General features: G+C 41.3%; 1 protein-coding gene across 3 annotated transcripts in view; it reads left to right on the plus strand.

The window, feature by feature from the left end:
- The window catches only part of LOC129860196 (CUB and sushi domain-containing protein 1-like), a 588,526-nt gene that overhangs the window by 191,923 nt on the left and 373,799 nt on the right, over positions 1–22,804 (plus strand). For all 3 annotated transcript variants that reach the window (XR_008760312.1, XM_055930581.1, XM_055930589.1), the window contains exon 2: positions 1,128–1,344. Coding sequence is in view for 2 of the 3 variants with exons in the window: in XM_055930581.1 (XP_055786556.1) it covers positions 1,128–1,344 (217 nt within the window). In the remaining variant the exon portion in view is untranslated. The remainder of the gene's footprint in view (positions 1–1,127; positions 1,345–22,804) is intronic.

Raw genomic sequence — 22,804 nt, forward strand, 5'->3', positions numbered from 1 at the left:
TTTAATAATTGGATGGTACCATAGTTAGAATATATTGGCTCAGAGGCTTTGACAAAGCTTTGATAATTCATCATTTTTTCATTCTCTGTTTGTATCTGAAAATAGGGTTTTTCTTACATATGAACAGACCCCCATACTTGTAGTTCCATCACCCTTTATCAATTTAGAGCACTAGTCTAGAAAATTGTGGACTGTTTATATTTCTGACGTTATGTTCTAAGAATAACAATGGTAATTAAAATACATGAACAGATAGGAAATTGAGAGCAATGTTTTCCTATGGCAGATAATTAAAATTAGCCCTAGCCTTAGCTACTCTCATAGCCACCAACAACATTTTAAAATTATGTCTGTCTTCTTTCTATGAGTGGGTTTCGATTGACATGAATGTCTGCCGGGAGTATTAGCAGCAAGCACATTTAATTGAATTCAATGCTTGACATCTACATACACACACTCTGTTTATTTACTTTGAGTAAATGGTTCTTGCCAAAGAATGTCAGGATTTAGTCTTGTTACTCTTTCATTGCAAATCTCGAGAGGTTGAAAGGACAATAATCTCCTTTTATAAAAGATTCTACACCTCTTTGATGAGGTATAGCCTAATGACTTGTATAATCATGGTGTGTTCAAGCATTTGTGTGTGTGCTGTATTTCTCACATGCTGCTTTTCAATCATAAATAGGCCAAGATATTGGAAGGTCCCCCTATGCTGCATACGATATGACGCAGCGAGAAAGCGAGAAATGTGAAATGGAATATTGAGGAACATTGACCATCAATGTGCATATGTCAACATGTTAAAACATACCCAAACACATATATATTTAATGTTTGTGAAGATAGGTTATTGTATTCAGACCTGAGGCTTCTAATGGTCAATGGGATGCTTTGTTATGCTACAAAAGTGCTGTTTGTGGCATACTTGAGGACGGTTCATCAGAACACCAGAGAAATCCCTCTGTGAGTCACGTATAATATTGCTGAAGGAGTTTCCCTACAGAGTAGTTCACCGGGTTCAGTGTTGTTATATCCAAAAGTTTTGTGGTACAATGTGTAAATTCTTAGATTGAAAATCTAAAAGACCCATATTATATCTAATGTCTGTCTTTGATCTTTGTCTTCAGGTCAAACTTGTGGTGGTGTTGTACAAGGACTAAATGGAACGATAGAGAGTCCTGGCTTTCCCCATGGCTACCCAAACTATGCCAACTGTACCTGGATCATCATTACAGGAGAACGAAACAGGATACAGTTGTCATTTCACACCTTTGCTCTTGAAGAGGACTTTGACATAGTCTCCATTTATGATGGACAACCGCAGCCAGGAAACCTGAAAATTAGGTAAGACTTTTACTTAGTCATATGCAGTTATATGTATTCATTGGATTTGAGTGTTACAGTACTGTATTGTTGTAAGTTTAGTGGTCCTGTGTGGCGCTAGCAATGCTAAGGTTATTATCATGCTGACATGACTGCTTATGCCAGTATATAGATTTTGTCCTGTTGTGCTAGTTAAGTGATACATACTTTAGTTGTGTAGCGTTGAACATTCATGTGTACCCACTGAATAGTTATATGGATGTTGTAAGGGCACTAATTCATTCCAACTGTACCTAAAGTACCATGGGGCTTCTTTATCTTGCCATAAAATAGCAAATCAACTGAAAACGTAAAATTCCCATCAGGACCCTTCTGAAACAAGTGAACATTTGTAACGCCATGCAGGCTAAACTGTATCCCTGTGGTTGCCAAGGTTGCGCTTACCAGGTTTGAAGTATGCCAATAGTTTGGTACGGAAGGCACCTTCTTGGCATTGAAGTGAGTAATGTGGATCTGCAATTAATAAAGAAAATCTCTAAATATTTGTTCTGCAAGTGAAAATGGAATGGCTTAATTCAGATGCAGAATTACTTTTGTAAAAACATACACATGATTAACACAACTGTTTGCATAAAGAGGGTGAAATGAAACTAATGCTGCTGAAAAGTATTTACCAAGTAAATATGTGAGTGGTATTATAAAGTGTTTACCAACTCAGTGGCCTTCTAGTTTGATTGTCCGTCCAGAGATTGGAAGGTTGGGAGTTCGATCCCCGTTTGAGTTATACCAAAGACTCTGAAAATGGTACCCGCTGCATCTCTGCTTGGCAATGAGCATGACGGAGATAGATTGTTGGTAGGGCCCTGCGATTGTATAGCGTCCTGTCTAGGGGGTGTACTAGTACATCAAACTGCCTCACGCTACCGAAACAGGAGAGCACTTTCCGGCTCACACAAGCCAAGGCTCGTGCAAGGCTACTTACTTAATGAATATAAAGTGTTAGACAGAGCACCCGCTCAATGTGATTCCATGTATTACTTGACTAGATCAGTGAAAATGTCAGTCAGTCTCTGGCCAGTGGGAAAATACCAGGCTAATGATAATTAGACATTTCATTATACAGCTCTCAAAGTCAAGAAAACAAAGTTTTAAAGGACATGCAAATACATCAACTTGTGTGGAAAAGTACAGTGCATTTGGAAAGTATTCAGACCCCTTCTCTTTTTCCACATTTTGTTACGTTACAGCCTTATTTTAATCAATCTACACACAATACTCAGTAATGACAAAGCGAAAACAGTTTTTTAGAAATACCTTATTTATGTAAGTATTCAGACTCTTTGCTATGAGACTCAAAATTGAGCTCAGGTGTATCCTGTTTCCATTGATCATCCTTGAGATGTTTCTACAACTTGATTGGAGTCCACCTGTGGTAAATTCAATTGATTGGACATGATTTGGAAAGCCAAACACCTGTCTATATAAGGTCCAACAGTTGACAGGGAATCTCAGAGCAAAAACCAAGCCATGAGGTTGAAGGAATTGTCTGTAGCGCTCCGAGACAGGATTCTGTCAAGGCACAGATCTGGGGAAGGGTACCAAAACATTTATGCAGCATTCTTAAATGGAAGAAGTTTGGAACCACCAAGACCAAGAACCTGATGGTCACTCTAACAGAGCTCATGAGTTCCTCTGTGGAGATGGGAGAACCTTCCAGAAGGGCAACCATCTCTGCAACACTCCACCAATCAGGCCTTTATGGTAGAGAGGCCAGACAGAAGCCACTCCTCAATAAAAGGTCAAAAGGCACCTAAATTACTCTCAGACCATGAGAAACAAGATTTTCTGGTCTGACGAAACCAAGATTGAACTCTTTGGCCTGAATGCCAAGTGTCACGTCTGTAGGACACCTGGCACCATCCCTTTAGTGAAGCATAGTGTTGGCAGAATCATGCTGTGGCGATATTTCTAGCGGCAGGGACTGGGAGACTAGTCAGGATCGAGGGAAAGATGAACGGAGCAAAGTACAGACAGATCCTCGATGAAAACCTGCTCCAGAGCACTCAGGACCTCAGACTGGGGCAAAGGTTCACCTTCCAACAGGACAACGATCCAAAGCACACAGCCAAGACAACGCAGGAGTGGCTTTGGGTCAAGTCTCTGAATGTTCTTTAACGGTCCAGCTAGAGCCTGGATTTGAACCCGATCAAACAACTCTGGATAGACCTGAAAATAGCTGTGCAGCGACGCTCCCCATCCAACCTGACAGAGCTTGAGAGGATCTGCAGAGAAGAATGGGAGAAACTCCTCAAATACAGGTGTGCCAAGCTTGTAGCATCATACTTGAGGCTGTAATCGCTGTCAAAGGTGCTTCAATAGAGTACTGAGTCTGAATACTTATGTAAATGTGATATTTCAGTCTGTTATTTTTAATACATTTGCAAAAATGTCTAAAAACATGTTTTTGCTTTGTGTAGATTGATGAAAAAAATGTTTCAATCAATTTTAGAATAAGGCTGTAACGTAACAAAATGTGAAAAGTCAAGGGGTCTGAATACTTACCAAATGCACTATAAGTGTGTGCACTGCAACACACAAGCAAAATCACTAGTGATGTACATTAAACAGCAAGAAATTAGCAAACTGAAAAATATACCTACCATTTTTTTATTTTACGAGTTTAACCAAAAGACCGTTCTGAGAAGATACATTTTAATCAAGCCTTGATTCAAACATTGACCAAGTCTGAGTTAGACAGAGGCAGGGAGAGAGCTCCTGATTGTCGAAGCAGCTTGCTAGAAAAGTTGGATTTCCACAAAATTTCTGTCTGGTAAAGGCTCAATGCACTCCATCTGGTATTCACAACCTTCTCATTCCATCTCATTTAGGTGTGTGTGTGAAGACATGGATAACTGTTAATAGTCTGTTAACACACACCTCATACTGTATGACATGAAGTGTTGATGTCATTACTTCAGGGCAATAACTAGCCTAAGCAGGTCATTAAACGGGCAAAGATCACTTGCTAAATGATCTCTTCAGACTCTGTAAATGGGGCTTTCTTTACCCCGTCCTCCGTTTCACCAATGGCTCTTTATCATTTAGGATTTAATAGTATGGAAATGCATTCTGTGTTTATGCTAATTAAACACAAGGCATTACCAGAGGGTTTGGAGCGATGCTCCAGTGACAAGCAGTATCCGTCTCTGGTGAACCTCTCCTTGGCTGAGATGGGACTCTACCTCTGTGTCTGTGGAGAGTGACAAACATTGCTCACCATGACTGCAGTGTCAAACTTTATAACACTGTGGGTTTCGACCTATAAACGCTGCCTGCTACCGTCACAGTTGCCCTCTCTGTCTGTCTCCTCAGCTCCAAAAATGTACCCATTACCTCTAAGATGCTGGCTGGTAACAGTGACTTACCGCCACAAGGTGTCAGTGAAACCTAAATTCCTGTGTTTTTATGCTAATGAAATGCATCAGACATATATAACAGAATAGCCCACAGTCAGCAAGGAAAATAGGTCAGGCAAAGATAACCAGTGATTTGAACAAATCCAGCACAGGAGGATAGGGATTCAAGCTAGCTGAACTAAGTAAGCATGGGTATAATGTGGAGGAAGTAGCTTTGCCCTGTTGGTTGCATTGTTGCATTCGATAATTTTATACGCTTTTTTATTCATGTCTCAGAATGGTATCAAATGTTGAAGGCATTTAAAAAAAATAAAGATAACAAATAGTGCCGTAGCAGCAAGACACAACTAACTGTACAGTACTGTAGGCCCACAACAAACAACGTATTGAGCTGTATTGAATTGAGCTCTATGAATAAAGACAACAGTCTTGGGAAAGCAGAGAGAAACAACAATTCACTAGAGATGAAGACTTCATATTCATTGAAAGAGAGCAGTAGCACTTTGCAGGTCTGAGTGTGAATAAAGGTCGCTGAAACGGTCATTCAAAAGAGAACATGCTGGCCACACCCAGGCCGACTGGCATTTCTGACTGATAGGAGGCATTATGCTGCACAGATTTCCTCCACATGAAGCAGCTGTTATGTTGCATATGCTGTCCTTTGAGAATGATACTTCCCCTGACCTTTGAATAACATACTGCTACCTGAACATGTGCAGAATATGGATGCAGGTAAAAGGGAGTTCACCTGTGCATTGTAAAGAGATGGAAGCCTACGGTGTATTGTAGTGAAGAAGTACATATCTTACTGTCAATTATTATTGCAATACACTTGAATAACCTTCTTTCTTACAGTAATACTTTTTCACAATAGTTTTCAAACCATTTCAGTTGTATTCATTATTTTGAATGACAAATGGCTCCCTATTTACCTATGTATTTACATAGGCTGTCAAAGTGTAATTACAAAGGAACAAATTCATTACTATGTAGTGACAGTGTTGGTACCCTCTGTGGTCTAAGTGAACAGATCTCATGTTTGGCTGAATCTTTGGCTGAATCTAATAGCTTACTGGCACAGGAGTAATTACAAATATGTACTAGTGATTTCTAGGGTAAGAAATAGCTTCTTTGCACCTGAAGACAGGCGATAACCGCAGTGCTGGATGGAATAAGAGCAAACACTTATTTCAGTTATATTAAAACCAGGAAAATCTGGAGAGCCCCTTGCTGATTACAGACTCATAATTTTAATACATTTTGACAATAATATAATAACAAAGCTCATAAGCAATAGAATGGCAAAAGTCTTACCAGATTTGATACGTTTAAAAATAGACACAAACAAATACAAGAACATGTTTCAATTTAATAGAATAGGCAAAATATATATATAGATTTATCAATAATGGCTGTTGATGCTGAAAATGCTTTTGACCGTCTTGAATTGACTTTTCTATTCAAAACTTTGGACGCTTTCAACTTGCCAGCTGAAATAATAAATGTAATACAAATATTAGATGAATGTAATAAATACACAAATAATACATTATCTGATGAAATTGCTTTAGAAATAGGCACAACAGGGAGGTCCTCTCTCCCCCCTCCTGTTTGCACTGGCAATTGAACTGCTTGCAGAAAGAATTAAACAGGACCCAAATGTAACAGGTATCAGTATTGGAAAGCATAAATATAAACTAAACTTATTTTCAACTTATCCCCTGATATACCTGACTGATATTGAAAACTCAATGCCCACCTTGCTAAAAAATATTTTCAGAATATTCTAAAATCTCACGTAAATCTATAATTTATGTGAAAAAACAACAAAATAATGGCAATAGGAAAAATAAAACGTTTAACTCATGAGCTACAAAAATCCTTTAGGTGGACCATAAAAAAATATAAAATACTTAGGATGCTTACTAAGACAACATATAACTATAGTTATACTATATACTATATAAAGATAACTTTATCTCATTACTCAACAACATGAAAGCCGATATAATTAAATAGAACAATCTTCCCATAAATATTATAGGTAGACTAAACCTCTTCAGAATGGCATGGCTCCCAAAGTTTTTATATTTATTCTAGGTAATACCAATTACCCCACCGAAGACATTTGAAAAAAAAGTAACAGACTTTATATTAAACGTCTTCTACAAGAACCAATATCCCTCCTTTAAAACACAACCCTATGGAACAATCCTTGAATAGCTTTTCTCAATTCAGCTGTAAATTGGTCCACATGGTAAACTAAAGGCATAGAAACCGTAAATGACTTGGTAATAGGAAATACATTTACAGTATTTCCATGACAGAATTTAAAAGCAATTTTGGACTGACCAATCTAGATATTTTCAAATACATGGAACAAAAAAGGTTTCATATCACGAAATTTCTATTTGAAATATTTTGGACGTCAGAGCAATCTTGAGGGAATCCTATTTGTATCATGTTTCAGGTAAGACCCAGATGCAGACAGTGTCGAAGAAACAAACATTTATTACTAGTACAGGGGCAGCAAACAATAGGTCAAGGGCAGGCAGAGGTCAGTAATCCAGATAGGGTGCAAAAGGTCCAGAACGGCAGGCAGTCTCAGGTTTAGAGCAGGCAGGGGTCAATAATCCAGTGTGGTGTGGCAAGGTTCAGAACCTGCAGGCAGGCTCAGGGTCAGTTCAGGCAGAAAGATCAAAACTGGGAAAACATAGAAAACAGGACAGGAGCAAGGGGAAAACCAGTACACCCCCCAAAGGTGCGGACTCCGGCCGAACAACCTGAACCTATAGGGGAGGGTCTGGTTGGGAATTTCACTGCGGTGGCTGCTCTGGCTGCTCCGGACAGGTGGGAGACTCTGGCTGCTCCGGACAGGTGGGAGACTCTGGCTGCTCCGGACAGGAGGGAGACTCTGGCTGCTCCGGACAGGAGGGAGACTCTGGCTGCTCCGGACAGGAGGGAGACTCTGGCTGCTCCGGACAGGAGGGAGACTCTGGCTGCTCCGGACAGGAGGGAGACTCTGGCTGCTCCGGACAGGAGGGAGACTCTGGCTGCTCCGGACAGGAGGGAGACTCTGGCTGCTCCGGACAGGAGGGAGACTCTGGCTGCTCCTGACTGAAGCCCGTCACTGGAGGCTCCGGACTAGAGGGCGTCGCTGGAGGCTCGGGACTAGAGGGCGTCGCTGGAGGTAACAAATGTTTTGGTCACTTTTGAATGCTGGCGGTGCTCTCACTCTAGTGGTAGCATGAGACGGAGTCTACAACCCACACAAGTGGCTCAGGTAGTGCAGTTCATCCAGGATGGCACATCAATGCGAACTGTGGCAAAAAGGTTTGCTGTGTCTGTCAGCGTAGTGTCCAGAGCATGCAGGCGCTACCAGGAGACAGGCCAGTAACATCAGGAGACGTGGAGGAGGCCGTAGGAGGGCAACAACCCAGCAGCAGGACCGCTACCTCCGCCTTTGTGCAAGGAGGTGCACTGCCAGCGCCCTGCAAAATGACCTTGCCTATAATTTCCACCTTTTGACTATTCCATTTGCACAACAGCATGTGAAATTTATTGTCAATCAGTGTTGCTTCCTAAGTGGACAGTTTGATTTCACAGAAGTGTGATTGATTTGGAGTTACATTGTGTCGTTTAAGTGTTCCCTTTATTTTTTTGAGCAGTGTATATTGACTGTTGCTATCAAAATCATTCCAAAGGGTAGGTTTAAGAGAGCAAATGAAATGTAACCATTCTTTAAAGTCATATATCATCAATGATACTATTTAGGCCTATATAGCATTTGCAAAGTCATCAACAGCTATCGTTTCAATTCAACACAGGGTTTAGTGCTCCTGGCACACAATTGGCCAAGTGTCATCCGGGGTAGGCCGTCATTGTAAATAAGAATTTGTTCTTAACTGACTTGCCTAGTTAAAATAGACAATATAAATAGGCCTATAGGTTTCAAGCTTTGGTTGATTTAAAATTGAATCATTAATATGGTGAATTCACGTTTCCATCTCAAACAAAAATCGAAGTTAAAGAATAGGACTAAATCTAATCAAACTTTATTTGAAGTGCATTTAAAGTTGAATTAGATTCGATTTTGTCCTATTTTTTAACTTCGATTTTTGTTTGAGATGGAGACTTGAATCCAACATATCAATTGTTAATTTGTAGACCAACTGGAATTCGTTGACAACCAAACACAATTCTATATCACTTTTGCAATACAGCAAATAGGCTGTAACTGTCACGCCCTGGCCTTAGTATTCTTTGTTTTCTTTATTATTTTAGTTAGGTCAGGGTGTGACATGGGGAATGTTTGTGTTTTGTTGGTTTTGGGTGTTTTTATGGTAAAGGGGTTGTTGGGTATAGTATATGGGTTTGTGTTGAGTACATGTGTCTAGCGTTGTCTATGTATGTTTAGTTGTCTAGGAGAGTCTATGGTTACCTGAATGAGTTCCCAATTAGAGACAGCTGATTTCGGTTGTCTCTGATTGGGAGCCTTATTTAGGGTAGCCATAGGCTTTCATTGGTTGTGAGTAGTTGTCTATGTGATACGTTTGTAGCCTGTGTATGTGCACGACGTTTATTAGCTTCACGATCGTTTGTTGTTTTGTTAGTTTGTATTAAGTGTTTCGTGTTTATTTTTCGTCGTCTTTGAAATAAAAGAAGATGGCTTATTTTCCAAATGCTGCGTTTTGGTCCGTCAATCCGCCACACGATCGTGACAGAACTACTCACCATTACAGGACCAAGCGGCATGGAAAGCGGCAACAGGACCTACCTACACAGGATTCGTGGACATGGGAGGAGATACTGGATGGTAAGGGGCCGTGGGCACAACCGGGAGAATATCGCCTTCCTCGTGAAGAGCTGGAGGCAGCTAAAGCCGAGAGGAGGCGATATGAGGAGGCAGCACGGAGACAAGGCTGGAAGCCCGTGAGTACAACCCAAACATTTTTTTGGGGGGGCCTTAAAGGGAGTGTGGCGAAGTCAGGTAGGAAACCTGCGCCTACTCCCTGTACCTACCGTGGAGAGCGAGAGTACGGGCAGACACCGTGTTACGCAGTAGAGCGCACGGTGTCTCCTGTACGCGTGCATAGCCCGGTTCGGTACATTTCAGCTCCACGTATCGGCCGGGCTAGACTGAGCGTTGAGCCGTATGTCATGAAGCCGGCCCAACGCATCTGGTCACCAGTGCGTCTCCTCGGGCCGGCGTACATGGCACCAGCCTTACGCATGGTGTCCCCGGTTCGCCTACATAGGCCGGTGCGGGTTATTCCACCTCCCCGCACTGGTCAGGCGACGGGGAGCATACAACCAGGTAAGGTTGGGCAGGCTCGGCGCTCAAGGGAGCCAGTACGCCTGCACGGTCCGGTATTTCCGGCGCCACCTCCCCGCCCCAACCCAGTACCACCAGTGCCTCCTCCACGCACTAGCTATATGGTGCGTGTCTCCAGCCCTTTACCACCAGTGTCTAAACCACGCACCAAGCCTCCTGTGTGTCCCCAGAGTCCTGGGCGTCCTGTTGCTGCTCCCCGCACTAGCCCTGAGATGCGTGTCCCCAGCCCGGTGCCACCAGTCCCGGCACCAGGCCTACAGTGCGCCTCAGCCGGCAGGAGTCTGCCGTCTGCACAGCGATGACTGAACTGCCCGTCTGCCAAGCGCCATCTGAGCCATCCGTCTCCCCAGCGCCATCTGAGCCATCCGTCTCCCCAGCGCCATCTGAGCCATCCGTCTGCCATGAGCCTACTGAGCCGCCCGTCAGACAGGAGCCGCTAGAGCCGCCAGCCAGACAGGAGCCGCTAGAGCCGCCAGCCAGACAGGAGCCGCCAGAGCCGCCAGCCAGACAGGAGCTGCCAGAGCCGCCAACCAGACAGGATCTGCAAGAGCCGCCAACCAGACAGGATCTGCCAGAGCCGCCAACCAGACAGGATCTGCCAGAGCCGCCAACCAGACAGGATCTGCCAGAGCCGCCAACCAGACAGGATCTGCCAGAGCCGCCAGCCAGCCATGAGCAGCCAGAGCCGCCAACCAGACAGGATCTGCCAGAGCCGCCAGCCAGCCATGAGCAGCCAGATCCGCCAGCCAGCCATGAGCAGCCAGATCCGCCAGCCAGCCATGAGCAGCCAGATCCGTCAGCCAGCCATGAGCAGCCAGATCCGTCAGCCAGCCATGAGCAGCCAGATCCGTCAGCCAGCCATGAGCAGCCAGATCCGTCAGCCAGCCATGAGCAGCCAGATCCGTCAGCCAGCCATGAGCAGCCAGATCCGTCAGCCAGCCATGAGCAGCCAGATCCGTCAGCCAGCCATGAGCAGCCAGATCCGTCAGCTAGCCATGAGCAGCCAGATCCGTCAGCTAGCCATGAGCAGCCAGATCCGTCAGCTAGCCATGAGCAGCCAGATCCGTCAGCCAGCCATGGGCCATCCCTCAGTCCGGAGCTGCAGTCCCTCAGTCCGGAGCTGCAGTCCCTCAGTCCGGAGCTGCAGTCCCTCAGTCCGGAGCTGCAGTCCCTCAGTCCGGAGCTGCAGTCCCTCAGTCCGGAGCTGCCGTTCCTCAGTCCGGAGCTGCCCCTTATCCTGGTGCTGCCCCTTACCCTGGTGCTGCCCCTTACCCTGGTGCTGCCCCTTACCCTGGTGCTGCCCCTTACCCTGGTGCTGCCCCTTACCCTGGTGCTGCCCCTTACCCTGGTGCTGCCCCTTACCCTGGTGCTGCCCCTTACCCTGGTGCTGCCCCTTAGTCCGGAACTGCCCCTTAATGCAATGGGGTTAATGTGGAGGGGGGTCATTTGGAGGAAGCTAAGGAGGTGGTTAGGGACTGTGGTGACGTGGGGACCACGACCAGAGCCGGAGCCGCCACCGTGGATGGAAGCCCACCCAGACCCTCCCCTAGACTGGTTAATGGTGCGCCCGGAGTTCGCACCTTAAGGGGGGGGTTATGTCACGCCCTGGCCTTAGTATTCTTTGTTTTCTTTATTATTTTAGTTAGGTCAGGGTGTGACATGGGGAATGTTTGTGTTTTGTTGGTTTTGGGTGTTTTTATGGTAAAGGGGTTGTTGGGTATAGTATATGGGTTTGTGTTGAGTACATGTGTCTAGCGTTGTCTATGTATGTTTAGTTGTCTAGGAGAGTCTATGGTTACCTGAATGAGTTCCCAATTAGAGACAGCTGATTTCGGTTGTCTCTGATTGGGAGCCTTATTTAGGGTAGCCATAGGCTTTCATTGGTTGTGAGTAGTTGTCTATGTGATACGTTTGTAGCCTGTGTATGTGCACGACGTTTATTAGCTTCACGATCGTTTGTTGTTTTGTTAGTTTGTATTAAGTGTTTCGTGGTTATTTTTCGTCGTCTTTGAAATAAAAGAAGATGGCTTATTTTCCAAATGCTGCGTTTTGGTCCGTCAATCCGCCACACGATCGTGACAGTAACAAATGATATGTTGGATTCATGTTGCCAACTAAACCAAAAACAAAAGTTAAAGAATAGGATTAAGCCAGTAGTTCAGATGAAACTATCCAAGCCTTAGATACATCTTTAAAAAAAGTTGATATTTGGTTGCGTTGTGAACCAAATACAATTTAATTTTAACTTTGTAATACAATAGATGGCCAAAAGTAATGACTATTTTACAAACTAATGTGAGAGTATTTATTTAACCTTCAAATTAGTAACACAACCATGGCCACATTTTGAGGTTACTGTTATTATGTCTTATGTAATCATAGAACGTGTGCATGTTCAACAGCATGCAAATGCCACAGGTCTGTGGAAATCGTCACAATTGCTGTAATAATCTGAACAGCATTGATCACTTGCACTATGTACATTTAATGTAATCTCAACTGCAATCCAGGTAATTTGGCTGTGCTATTAGATGAAGCACTGGGATAACACATTAAGTTGTTGTATAAAAACTAAATATCTGACACTGTATTCCCATTTGAAATTAGTTTTGCTTTGATAGGGTTGAAAGCGCAGTGATAACACATTTAGATGACAACTAAACAAAAAATCTGACATTTTTCCATTGGAATTTAGTTGTTCTTTTAGATGGTTGAAAGCACAGTGATAACACATTGTTGAATTCCCAAACTTCTGGTTGTAGGTGAATAAAGGTTGAAATCCACATCTCAACCAAATATTATCCAAATGTCCACGTTGAAATTACGTGGTGTGTCCAGTGGGTCTCTTTATGGTGATGTATCATTAATAGGTACACAAAGGTAGAAATATGCAATATCATCCTTTGCGTATACAGGTATTATTCTATGCATTAGTAACTAATGAGCTCTGCCCCCAAACAAAACCAAATTCGGTTGGTTCGCACCGGAACCAAATCTGAACCAATCATAGATCTTGATGTTTTACAAGTCTGGACAGTACAGCACAGGATAGTACAGTACAATAAAGCACATCACAGTAGAGTTCAGTAAAGTACAGTAGAGTTCAGTACAGTAATAATAATAATAATATACGTATTTTATATTGCGCTTTTCATTACAAAGAGAATCTGAAAGATGCTGTAAAAACAAACAAAACAAATGTAGAGATCTGGCAGGTCTTGGGCGATGGTCTTCCACAGCTTCAGATGATAAGGTGTTGGTCAGCCAGGCAGTTCAGAAAGGCTGGGCTGTAGCGCAAGCAGAGGGAGCTTTGATGGCACAGAGAGGGAGCAGCGTCAGTTAGTTATTTAGGCCCGAGCTCTTTATTTGGCACCTCGCTCGTAGTCTCCTCCTCCTTCTCCTCTTACTCTGTACTGTAGATAGGCTGGATAGTCCACCATCCAAGTGTAGCACCCACCTTGGTGATGCTTCGGCAGCTAAAAGCGCAAGAAAGACCACTACACCTCGGCAGTAGTCAGGAAACAGTCCCCTATGAGGCGGGCCTTGCTCAACCCCTCACACTTCGTTCATGCAACCAGGACAGGTGGAAAAAAGGTGGAAAAAAGATGGTGCTGAAATGATGCATCATTCAAGTGATTGCATAGCCAGCTAGCTAACTATCTAGCCAAGCGAGAAAAAAAACAGACTTTCCATTAGTCTAGTAACTCCATGGACCAAAACCACCAGATAGATACTGTAGTTCAGAGACACTCAAGAAGTCATGAAAAATGCTATGAAAATACTTAAAACAAAATATTTACAAATGTACAGGAGCTCTCTCCCTCGACACAACACCATGGCAACCACGGAACTCAGTAGAGTACAGTAGAGTACATTACTGTACTGTACTGTACTGAACTATATTCTACTCCAGGGTTTCCCAAACTTATATTTCGTAACAGAATTCTGAGTTTTAATCACTTAATAATTCATAAACAAAAAGGTATATAAGTTAAAACACTAACTAATTGGTAGGTCTAACTTTACTTGTTACTTCTGGGAACATTCATTATCCATCCTCATGAGGGAGATAAGTTAGAACATACCTTAAAGATATGTGGGTTTTTGGTAACGGAATAACGAACAGTAAGGCAATGTTTCTTAAACTTACCGATGCTAATAATTTAAAGAGCAGCAGTGTGTGTCTACAGTAAAGCTTTAAGCAGCTATTTGTACTCTGAGTTGAACTAATAACATTTCATCACCTTTGCAGCAGGATGCACTGTTGTTTTATCGCACAGAGGGTTTGTATTGCCCATCACTTTTTTCTCCTTGTAATCTTGATTCAAAAGTGGTCAGAGTTTGCCACTAGGCTGGAGTGTCTGCAAATTACTTGCCTCTTCATTGCTGACTAAATGAATAAATGATTTCTCCAACACTGGATAAAATCCTTGTAAGCTTGTGACACTGTTTTAATTGCTTCTGCCACGTTATATGTACAGTGGCAGAACAACTATACAAATGCAAAATAAACTAAACTTATAGTGTATGAGTACATCGCATGGCCGTGCAGTATCCTAGGCTATTACTCTACAACAGACAGTATATTATGTACATTTTTAGAAAGGTGTGAGCCTTTTTCATATTTTTCGTTGCAGAATGCATGCTGTTGGTCAGGAGGTTGAAATCACAGCCATTTGAGACCCACACTGTTGGGATTTCACTGATAGCATTAGGCTACTCTGTTGGAGACATTCTAAAAGCACATAATTACATGTTTGCAACACTGTTGACTCACATGAGCAGGTTGTATGCTATGACCACAGCAACAAAGATTTAACCAAATGTTCTCCAGCTGTTCTGTTGTGATGTATACAATGCTTATTAATTATAAAGACATGATAAAAGGTTGGAGTTGGCAGGTTGGAGTTGATTTCCATGGTTCGTAATCCAAAGAGAAATTTAGTCCTTTGGTTATCGCTATAACTTACATGAAATGTTTGTATAGTAGATTGATCTAGCACTTCTCTAAACCTCTGAGGCAATCAAGTTAAGTTCTTTACATTCTCCTCTAGGGTATGCTTCATTGCAAAACAAGAAAAGAGCATCTGAAGGGCCAGTGGATAAGGCGTTCTGCTTGGAAATGGGAGATTGAGATGCCTTTTCTGTGTAGGGTCTGCAGAAGATGTGTGGATGAGGCTTTCATTTCACAACGGTTTTACATACAGTAGTGCTGATATGTTCTCAGAGGTAATGACCTCTACTACTTGAGACTAAAAATCCTAATCTTTGGTTCTATAGTGAAGCACTGTCATTAGTATCACTACTTCACTACAAGAGGAAACTTGGAAAGCTCTGGGATCTATAAACAACATAATTGTTTAAACAAATAAAGCAGCTACTCATAGTTGAATATTAACCAATATACAAACTGTGTTGTATTCAGTAGCATGCTTTGAAAGAAAAATAAATAATTCCCTTAATGAACTCTCAAAGAGAATAAAAATGCTGTTAATAGGTTTCCACCATCTCATTCCCCTCATCCCTCAAAGTGGAGCTTTGGGAAAGTCAACATCTCAGTGTTTTCCATTTGTCTCTCTTGCCCAGTAGTCTCGGTTCAGTTACATCACACTTGTCTACTACAGTTCTTTATCAACTCATTCTTCTTCCTTTGTTTGCTCCCACCCCACCATCTACAGCAAGGCCTACCTCTCCACTACTGATAGAAGAATAACCCTGTCATTACACAGTCACAACTCACAGGCCCAGAGCAGAGTTTTACTTTCATCCAAGAAACTGGCACCAACGTTGGCACTTAAGTGAAATGCAGCCTTCGTCACTGACAGCAAGTGACATGTGAGGTTGCTGTCATGTTTTTAAAATATTTTTTCACAATTATTATAATGTGAGGATAGGAATGCTGGCACAGGCTCCGTTACCTTCCAGAGGGAGAGTAATTGCTCTGGAGGCTGCGATAAAGAGTAGAAATAGGATGAACCGGTTTTGCATGTGATAAAGAATGTCAAAGAGGAGGCTTGGAGGAAGGCTGCATGATTCTGTTATGAATATGAAGGGGGAAAAAAACAGTAATGCTGATGCTCAATTGTACACCGAGAGATGATTTGGTGCCATTGCTTAACAGAAGATTTGCATAACAATGCTTCTACTTTTAACTGTTGGTCATTTCTCTTCTGAGGGTGCTATAAAGTGAGCAAAGAAATACAAAGCGACTTAACAGGCTACTAGTCTTTCAAAAGTCTGGGCTTGGACCAGACATGTTTGTGTTTTATAGCCCTTCCTGTAGCCATTTAGAAATTAAATACATGCATACATTACATTTAAATCATAAGCTTCTTATATTGGCATGGGGCACAGCATTGTTATGGAGATTAAATAACATAATTAACCAGAAAGACAGTATAGAGGACATAGACATACACTGTGATTTTTTTATTCTGATTCTTGAGGCTGAAGCAGATATGCTTCATTATGCTAACAGAGGTGTTTATGTATGACATGCATTGCAATATAATAAACACAAGTATTATCATTAACAGTTTGATTAGGGAACTGCAATCAGCATGACACATTACACTGGCCTCTCCTAATTATCTCACTTCTAGCAAGTTTTCCTTATGAGTGAAAGTTCTCTCGAAGACATACACAAATGTATCTGGTATGTCATATATAATCTCCCAATTAAGTACAATTTAAAGCTGAATGCTTGACATCATAGTGCTGTCATCTTGGACTCATATGAATAACAATCCAATTAATTTCCGCCATAGAGGTGAACATTGAGTGACAATTTCCCTATGAATTTTAGTATCACTATCTATCACATAAGGTTCATAACAGTGTATACTGAAACTTTAAAAAATCACACATTTTAGTCTCAATGGGAAAATACAGTCTATTCTACAGAACCCAGTGACATATGGCTCTGAATTTCTTCCCCTTAATAAACACTATATTATTGTTCATTTTCACTTCAAATGGAAATAATAATAACATAATTCACATATACTGTATATTTTTTTTATTGAATGTCTACAATACATCACCCCTCATATACTGTATGTTGCTATACCACTGAGCTAGACCACAGTACAATATTATTAAAAGCAGAGTGAGAGATTGAGGACAGGGAGGAAGAGATAGGGGAGAGAGTGAGAGAGGAAGGGAGGGCCGGAGAGAGAGACAGGAGCATCAGGGGAAAGAACAGCAGTATAACTTCCTTGAAGAGAGAAACAAACCAATGTTCACTGTTGTATAACTTTTGAAAACCCCAGGGCCAGGCGAGAAATTGAACAGTGTAAAAATAATTAGAACACCAGGTGTGGGCACAATGAGACGGAGGGAGAGACTGTTGACAAACCAATTCAACCGTCTTCTTCGCCTCACACTGTGTTGAAAGTCAATTTAGAGTTTCATCGGCCACCTCTCTTTGTCTCTCAGGCACAGGTACGTCACGAGCCCTGGCCAGCGACAGAATGGGTTGAGAGAATGATTCTGATTCAAACCACTGCTGTATAGGCGTGTCTTGATTCACTTTCCCATTACATAAAACATACCGAAATATAGCGTTATATTTACTCCATTCTGTATCTCTTTAAAGGAATTCTGGTTCTGTGTTTTGTAGGATTGTGCTGTGATTTTCTACTATTTCACTGGCCACAATGGCAAGATGGTGGAGGAATATTTCTGCAATATAATTCTTCACCGTTTATGCTGAAGGTGGCAGTTCCCACAAGATCTTTGGCTATTTCAGGCAGTTTGTCGAGGCATATTTCCATGGGCTTCAGAGACAAAGCGAGGCAAAAGCACTCCCCATTGTTCAGTGCTGTGAGGCATCACTGCAGAGATTTTTAGCAGGTGAACAAACAATCATGTTTTAGGATGTTCAATAGAGTAGTTCTAATAATGGTTAAACCTAACCCATTTCTATCCTCAACTGATTGATTGCATGCAGAGAATCTGGCACGGTGACTTGATCTCTGTGCTGATTTAATTTACTTATTCAGATAACATCAACACACAAGCTCTGTAATTTTATGCAATGTATTACAAGGTTACATAATATATAAACCAACTCATAGTTAAATAAAGGTTACGTATAAGCTATTGTTTAATAAGGTACTGCTTGAGTGGTACACTCTTAGAAAAAAGGGTTCTTCGGCTGTTCCCATAGGATAACCCTTTTTGGTTCCGTGTAGAACCCTTTCGGGTTCCATGTAGAGGAACCCTCTGTGCTGGAACCAGATAGGTTTTACTTGGAACTAAAAATGGTTCTTCAGGTTCTAGATAACCCCTTTTTATATAAGTGTAGGTATGTGAAACAAAATATTGGATGAATGTACGCACACACACACCACACACACACACACACACACACACACACACACACACACACACACACACACACACACACACACACACGTCTTCGTATATAACTCATTCAATTGTTTTGAAGAACCCTTGCATTTGTAGTTGTTCCCCTCACAGATAAACTGTGGTCTCAGATGGATGCTTTGAATCTCACATTCAGAAAACAATCCTGCATTTACATCTGAGATGCTTGTAAAAAATATAATTATTTTGCAATGGAACCACACAGATTAACCTCCATATAAATGTAAATTGTACTAGTAGGTGTAATTTTGTTGGAAGGTATCATAATCTGCATTGATTTTGTTATTATTGACGCTCATACTTTGGTCAACATCGGACTATCCATTCACATTTTTGCATCGTCTGTGCATTGTTTGATTGTCTTTTCAGTTTTGTCACATAATATATTTTTAGAGACAATATTGTATGATAAATGAGAGATGGAGTATATTAGTATTACATAGCTTGTTGTGTAATGGATCATGATGTACGGATATCAAAACCGTCAGGCAAAATTACGTTAAATGATGAGACGACCTACATTATTCCCATATTTCCTTTTTTTTATGGTAAAGACAAATACAGCATCCAGCAATGCTTGCTGTAAAACCTTTAGTTACTGCTGGTGAATTGAGCACTGTGCTCAACAGTGGCAAAAACTGGCAAATGATCAGATATATAAATCAATGTTAAACATTAAAATACTGCAGAAGAAGTGATCTAGTTTTGCACTAGACAGGATTTGAAATGCCAAAATAGTGTGAAGAAGATTTAGAGAGAGAAATCAACTTTAAAAGAGAAGGTAACTAATTCTGCACTAAACAGAACTCGAAACACCAAAATAGTGATTTGAACCGTTTTCCGGTAGGGCTCCCAGTCCCTGGCAAGGTGTTGCACAACATTTGATTAAGTGATGTTACAACACACCGTGTCATGTTTCAAAACATCTCAGGATGACGTGTTTCAATACTCCAGCCAAGTTAAGATTTCGTCTCCTTCGCGTTTGTTGCAGCTCAGTTCCCAGTTTCTCAGTTACAACGCACATCATTTTAACAGTGGAGGTATTAGGGCTAGTTTGGAATAGGGAAGGATATTAGGATATTAGTAACAATGTATTTCCTGTGTGGCTTTATTCCCACCCAGAGTGCTACTGTGGCAATGTATCTTCACCTTCACCCGTGCTTCTTCACCTGCATTCTAGCTGTTTGGGGTTTTAGGCTGGGTCTCTGTACAGCACTTCGAGATATTAGCTGATGTACGAAGGGCTATATAAAATAAACTTGATTGATTGATTGATTGATCATCGGCTTGCAGCTAATATTCTGGCTAATGTTGCAATGGGCTAAGTATCAACTGTCTGGTTTAATTAGAGATTCAAATTGACATTACACAAAACTGAATTGGCGATTCAAGATGATTTAAAGCCTCATACTCTACACACCATTAAATAGCTGGCCACCAAGAAAAACATAAATTGATGGTAAGAGAGAGAAAAGGAATATATTGAAATATCTATTTTTTAGCAACCTTAGGTGTGTTTGGTGGACGTATTGGAGAGGAAGTGACTTACAACCTCACTGTTGCTCTGATCACCGCCCTGATCTGCCTATGTCATCTACATTCTAGACCAACACAGTGCTACCTCACTGGCAAGAGCATACTTTACCACAAGCCAGACAGAAACGTGGCAATGACTGGTCAGAACCCAATGACAATGTAAAGACATAAATCATATCTGTTCGAAGCGACTGAATCTTACATGGTGTCAGGGACAGTTTCATAGACAGCATAACTCTGCCTTGAGCCAGAGCTGTGTCTGTAGTAAATGAAACCTCCACCAAGTCCATTTTTATTTCCCTGGGCATTTGACTTTCTTAATTCTCCAAAACAAAGAATGCAGGAAGAAATGTGATTGGTTAATAACAATGAACAATGCCAAGACACACATTTTTTGGATGCAATGAAAATCCCATGCAATCCTAATTTTCCCCAAAAGTGGCTCTGTTGAAACTTGATATAGAAATTGTCAGTTTGTTTGTACACTGGTACACTGGATGACTTCTCTGCCAGGTTTGCCATCAACAACAGTCCCACACCATGGGACTGCCAGTTTCTAAATCACGTGCCAACTCCCTCCATCCAGGTGCTGCTGTGCAAATAAAATGCACTTATGAAAGCCATTGCTGGAAAACCACTATCTGAAATTGAATGAATATCGAGTATATTGAACATGGGTATTACCAATGTTGTTGTTAAGGAACAAGCTCTATGTATTGTAGTGCGGTCAATAAATTCACAACAGTAAGGGCCTCGTGAAAATGTATGCAACAACTAAATACAGTTCAAACTACAGACTAATTAGCTATCCCTTGAAGAAAAGGGAAAGAGAGTTTTCAAACGGAAGTTATTGTAATCTAGGTTCTTGTGAGCAAATTACTATTAAACTGTGAGCATGATAGATGTTTAGTCACCATGCAAATGTGATCACAGGTCTTTAAGCTTATATTAAGAGGCTACTAGAATAACTTTTGTGCTTGATTGAGGCTACTTTTCTCTAATAATTGAAAGTGAATAGTTGCTATACAGATGTCAAGGCCATGGGTGAAGTCAAAGACAGAGGCAGAGGACGAACCAGGAATTAATAATGTACAAAATTAAGTAGAGGACTGGAGTCATTCAATACTCCACGTTTCAACTGAGTAATATTCTGATTGTCAATGCCGATTTCAATTCAGAAAATTATTGAATTTACCGGCACAGTGAGAACTCTTGACCTTGCCTATCCAGTTAGATATCCAAAACAGTTTGTCTGTTGGTATTACACCACATACAATATAAAAAAGGAGTCCCTGAAAAATTGCCTTAGAAAATAAAGAGATAAAAAAGAGGTAAATTCAATAATTTTCTGAGCCTCAATTCAACTTGATTAAATAGATATACACACAATACCCCATAATGACAAAGTGAAAACATGTTTTTAGACATTTTTGCAAATGTATTGTAAATTAAATACAGAATAAGTGTAATTTCGGCTTGTCATAACAAAGTGGTAGAATACTTATTGACTCAATACATTTCAGCTTTTCATTTTTTATTAATTTGTCAAAATTCCGAAAAACATAATTCCACTTCGACATTATGGGGTATTGTGTGTAGGCCAGTGCCCCAAAAATCTAAATGTAATGCATTTTAAATTCAGGCTGAAACACAACAGAAATGTGGAAAAAGTCAAGGGGTGTGAATACATTCTGAAGGCACTGTAGGAGACAACATACAGTACTTTCAGAGGAAGCAAAGCACTGCACCTTAAAGGCCCCGTGTTTCTTTTTGATAATTTTAATTGAAAATATTCAGAGTAAGGTACTTAATTGTTACCCAGAAGTTATTTGATATTGAGAAAAAAACAGCTGCATTGTACCTTTAACTTGTGGAGCAGATGGCTGTAGATTGTATTGCATTTACTCTTGACAGACCCTGAGTGTATCAGATGGAACATGCTGTCCAATTCCTCCGCAAGCAGTCTTGCACACTGTATTGGACACCTTCTATAGTGCAAGAAGAAATATAAGAAAATTCCAGTCATCACAATAATGTATTATCTTTAATTGTGTCTTATTACAATAGGTTAACTGGATTTCGAAAAACACAAGTGAATTCTGGTTGCTCATTTGAAACTGAGCCATATATTTTGGAAAAGGTGCAACCGAGGCCTTGGGGCATACTCTGGTTTTTATTTTATTTTTATTTAACTAGGCAAGTCAGGAAGGAGGTGGACTGAGTTGTAGACAAATTGGTCCGTCTAAAACTGTTCTCTTTGTCGCTCTTTTGTTGATGGTTGTAAAGGCGTCTGCATTCATATGTTCGGTTTGCTCCTAGCAAAACTCGGCTAGGCGAAGCAAACTTCTGTGCTCGCATACTCCCTAAAGACCTTCTCTTGAAAAACAATTAAAAAGCGGCAATATTATTGCTGTCTGTCCCTCTTTTGCCAATCAAGCAATTTGACACCTAAGATGTTTGGTGCAGTATTTCTCAAGTAAAAAAATGTGCATGAAAACTAGTTGTCTCTCGTTGAATGACATCAAACACCTCATTGACGAATCCCATCCATAGTTCCCACTCCTACTAGAAGTAGTACTGTTGGCCAATCACCGACGAAGGGGCGTAGACTTTGGCTACCGAACTTTGACTTCCTCAAGAAAAAATGCTGTATGCACGAACAGCTCCCCAAAAAACTTCTGAAGACCAACACTTTGTCATAATATATGCGCAAATTGTTTTGACTCGGAAGGATACGGTAAGCTTACGACTCCCAGTGGGATGACAACATAGAATTATATCTGAGGAGGACATACTCCAGGGT

The sequence above is a fragment of the Salvelinus fontinalis genome, chromosome 1 (assembly GCF_029448725.1).
Source record: "Salvelinus fontinalis isolate EN_2023a chromosome 1, ASM2944872v1, whole genome shotgun sequence".
Taxonomy (NCBI): Eukaryota; Metazoa; Chordata; class Actinopteri; order Salmoniformes; family Salmonidae; genus Salvelinus; species Salvelinus fontinalis.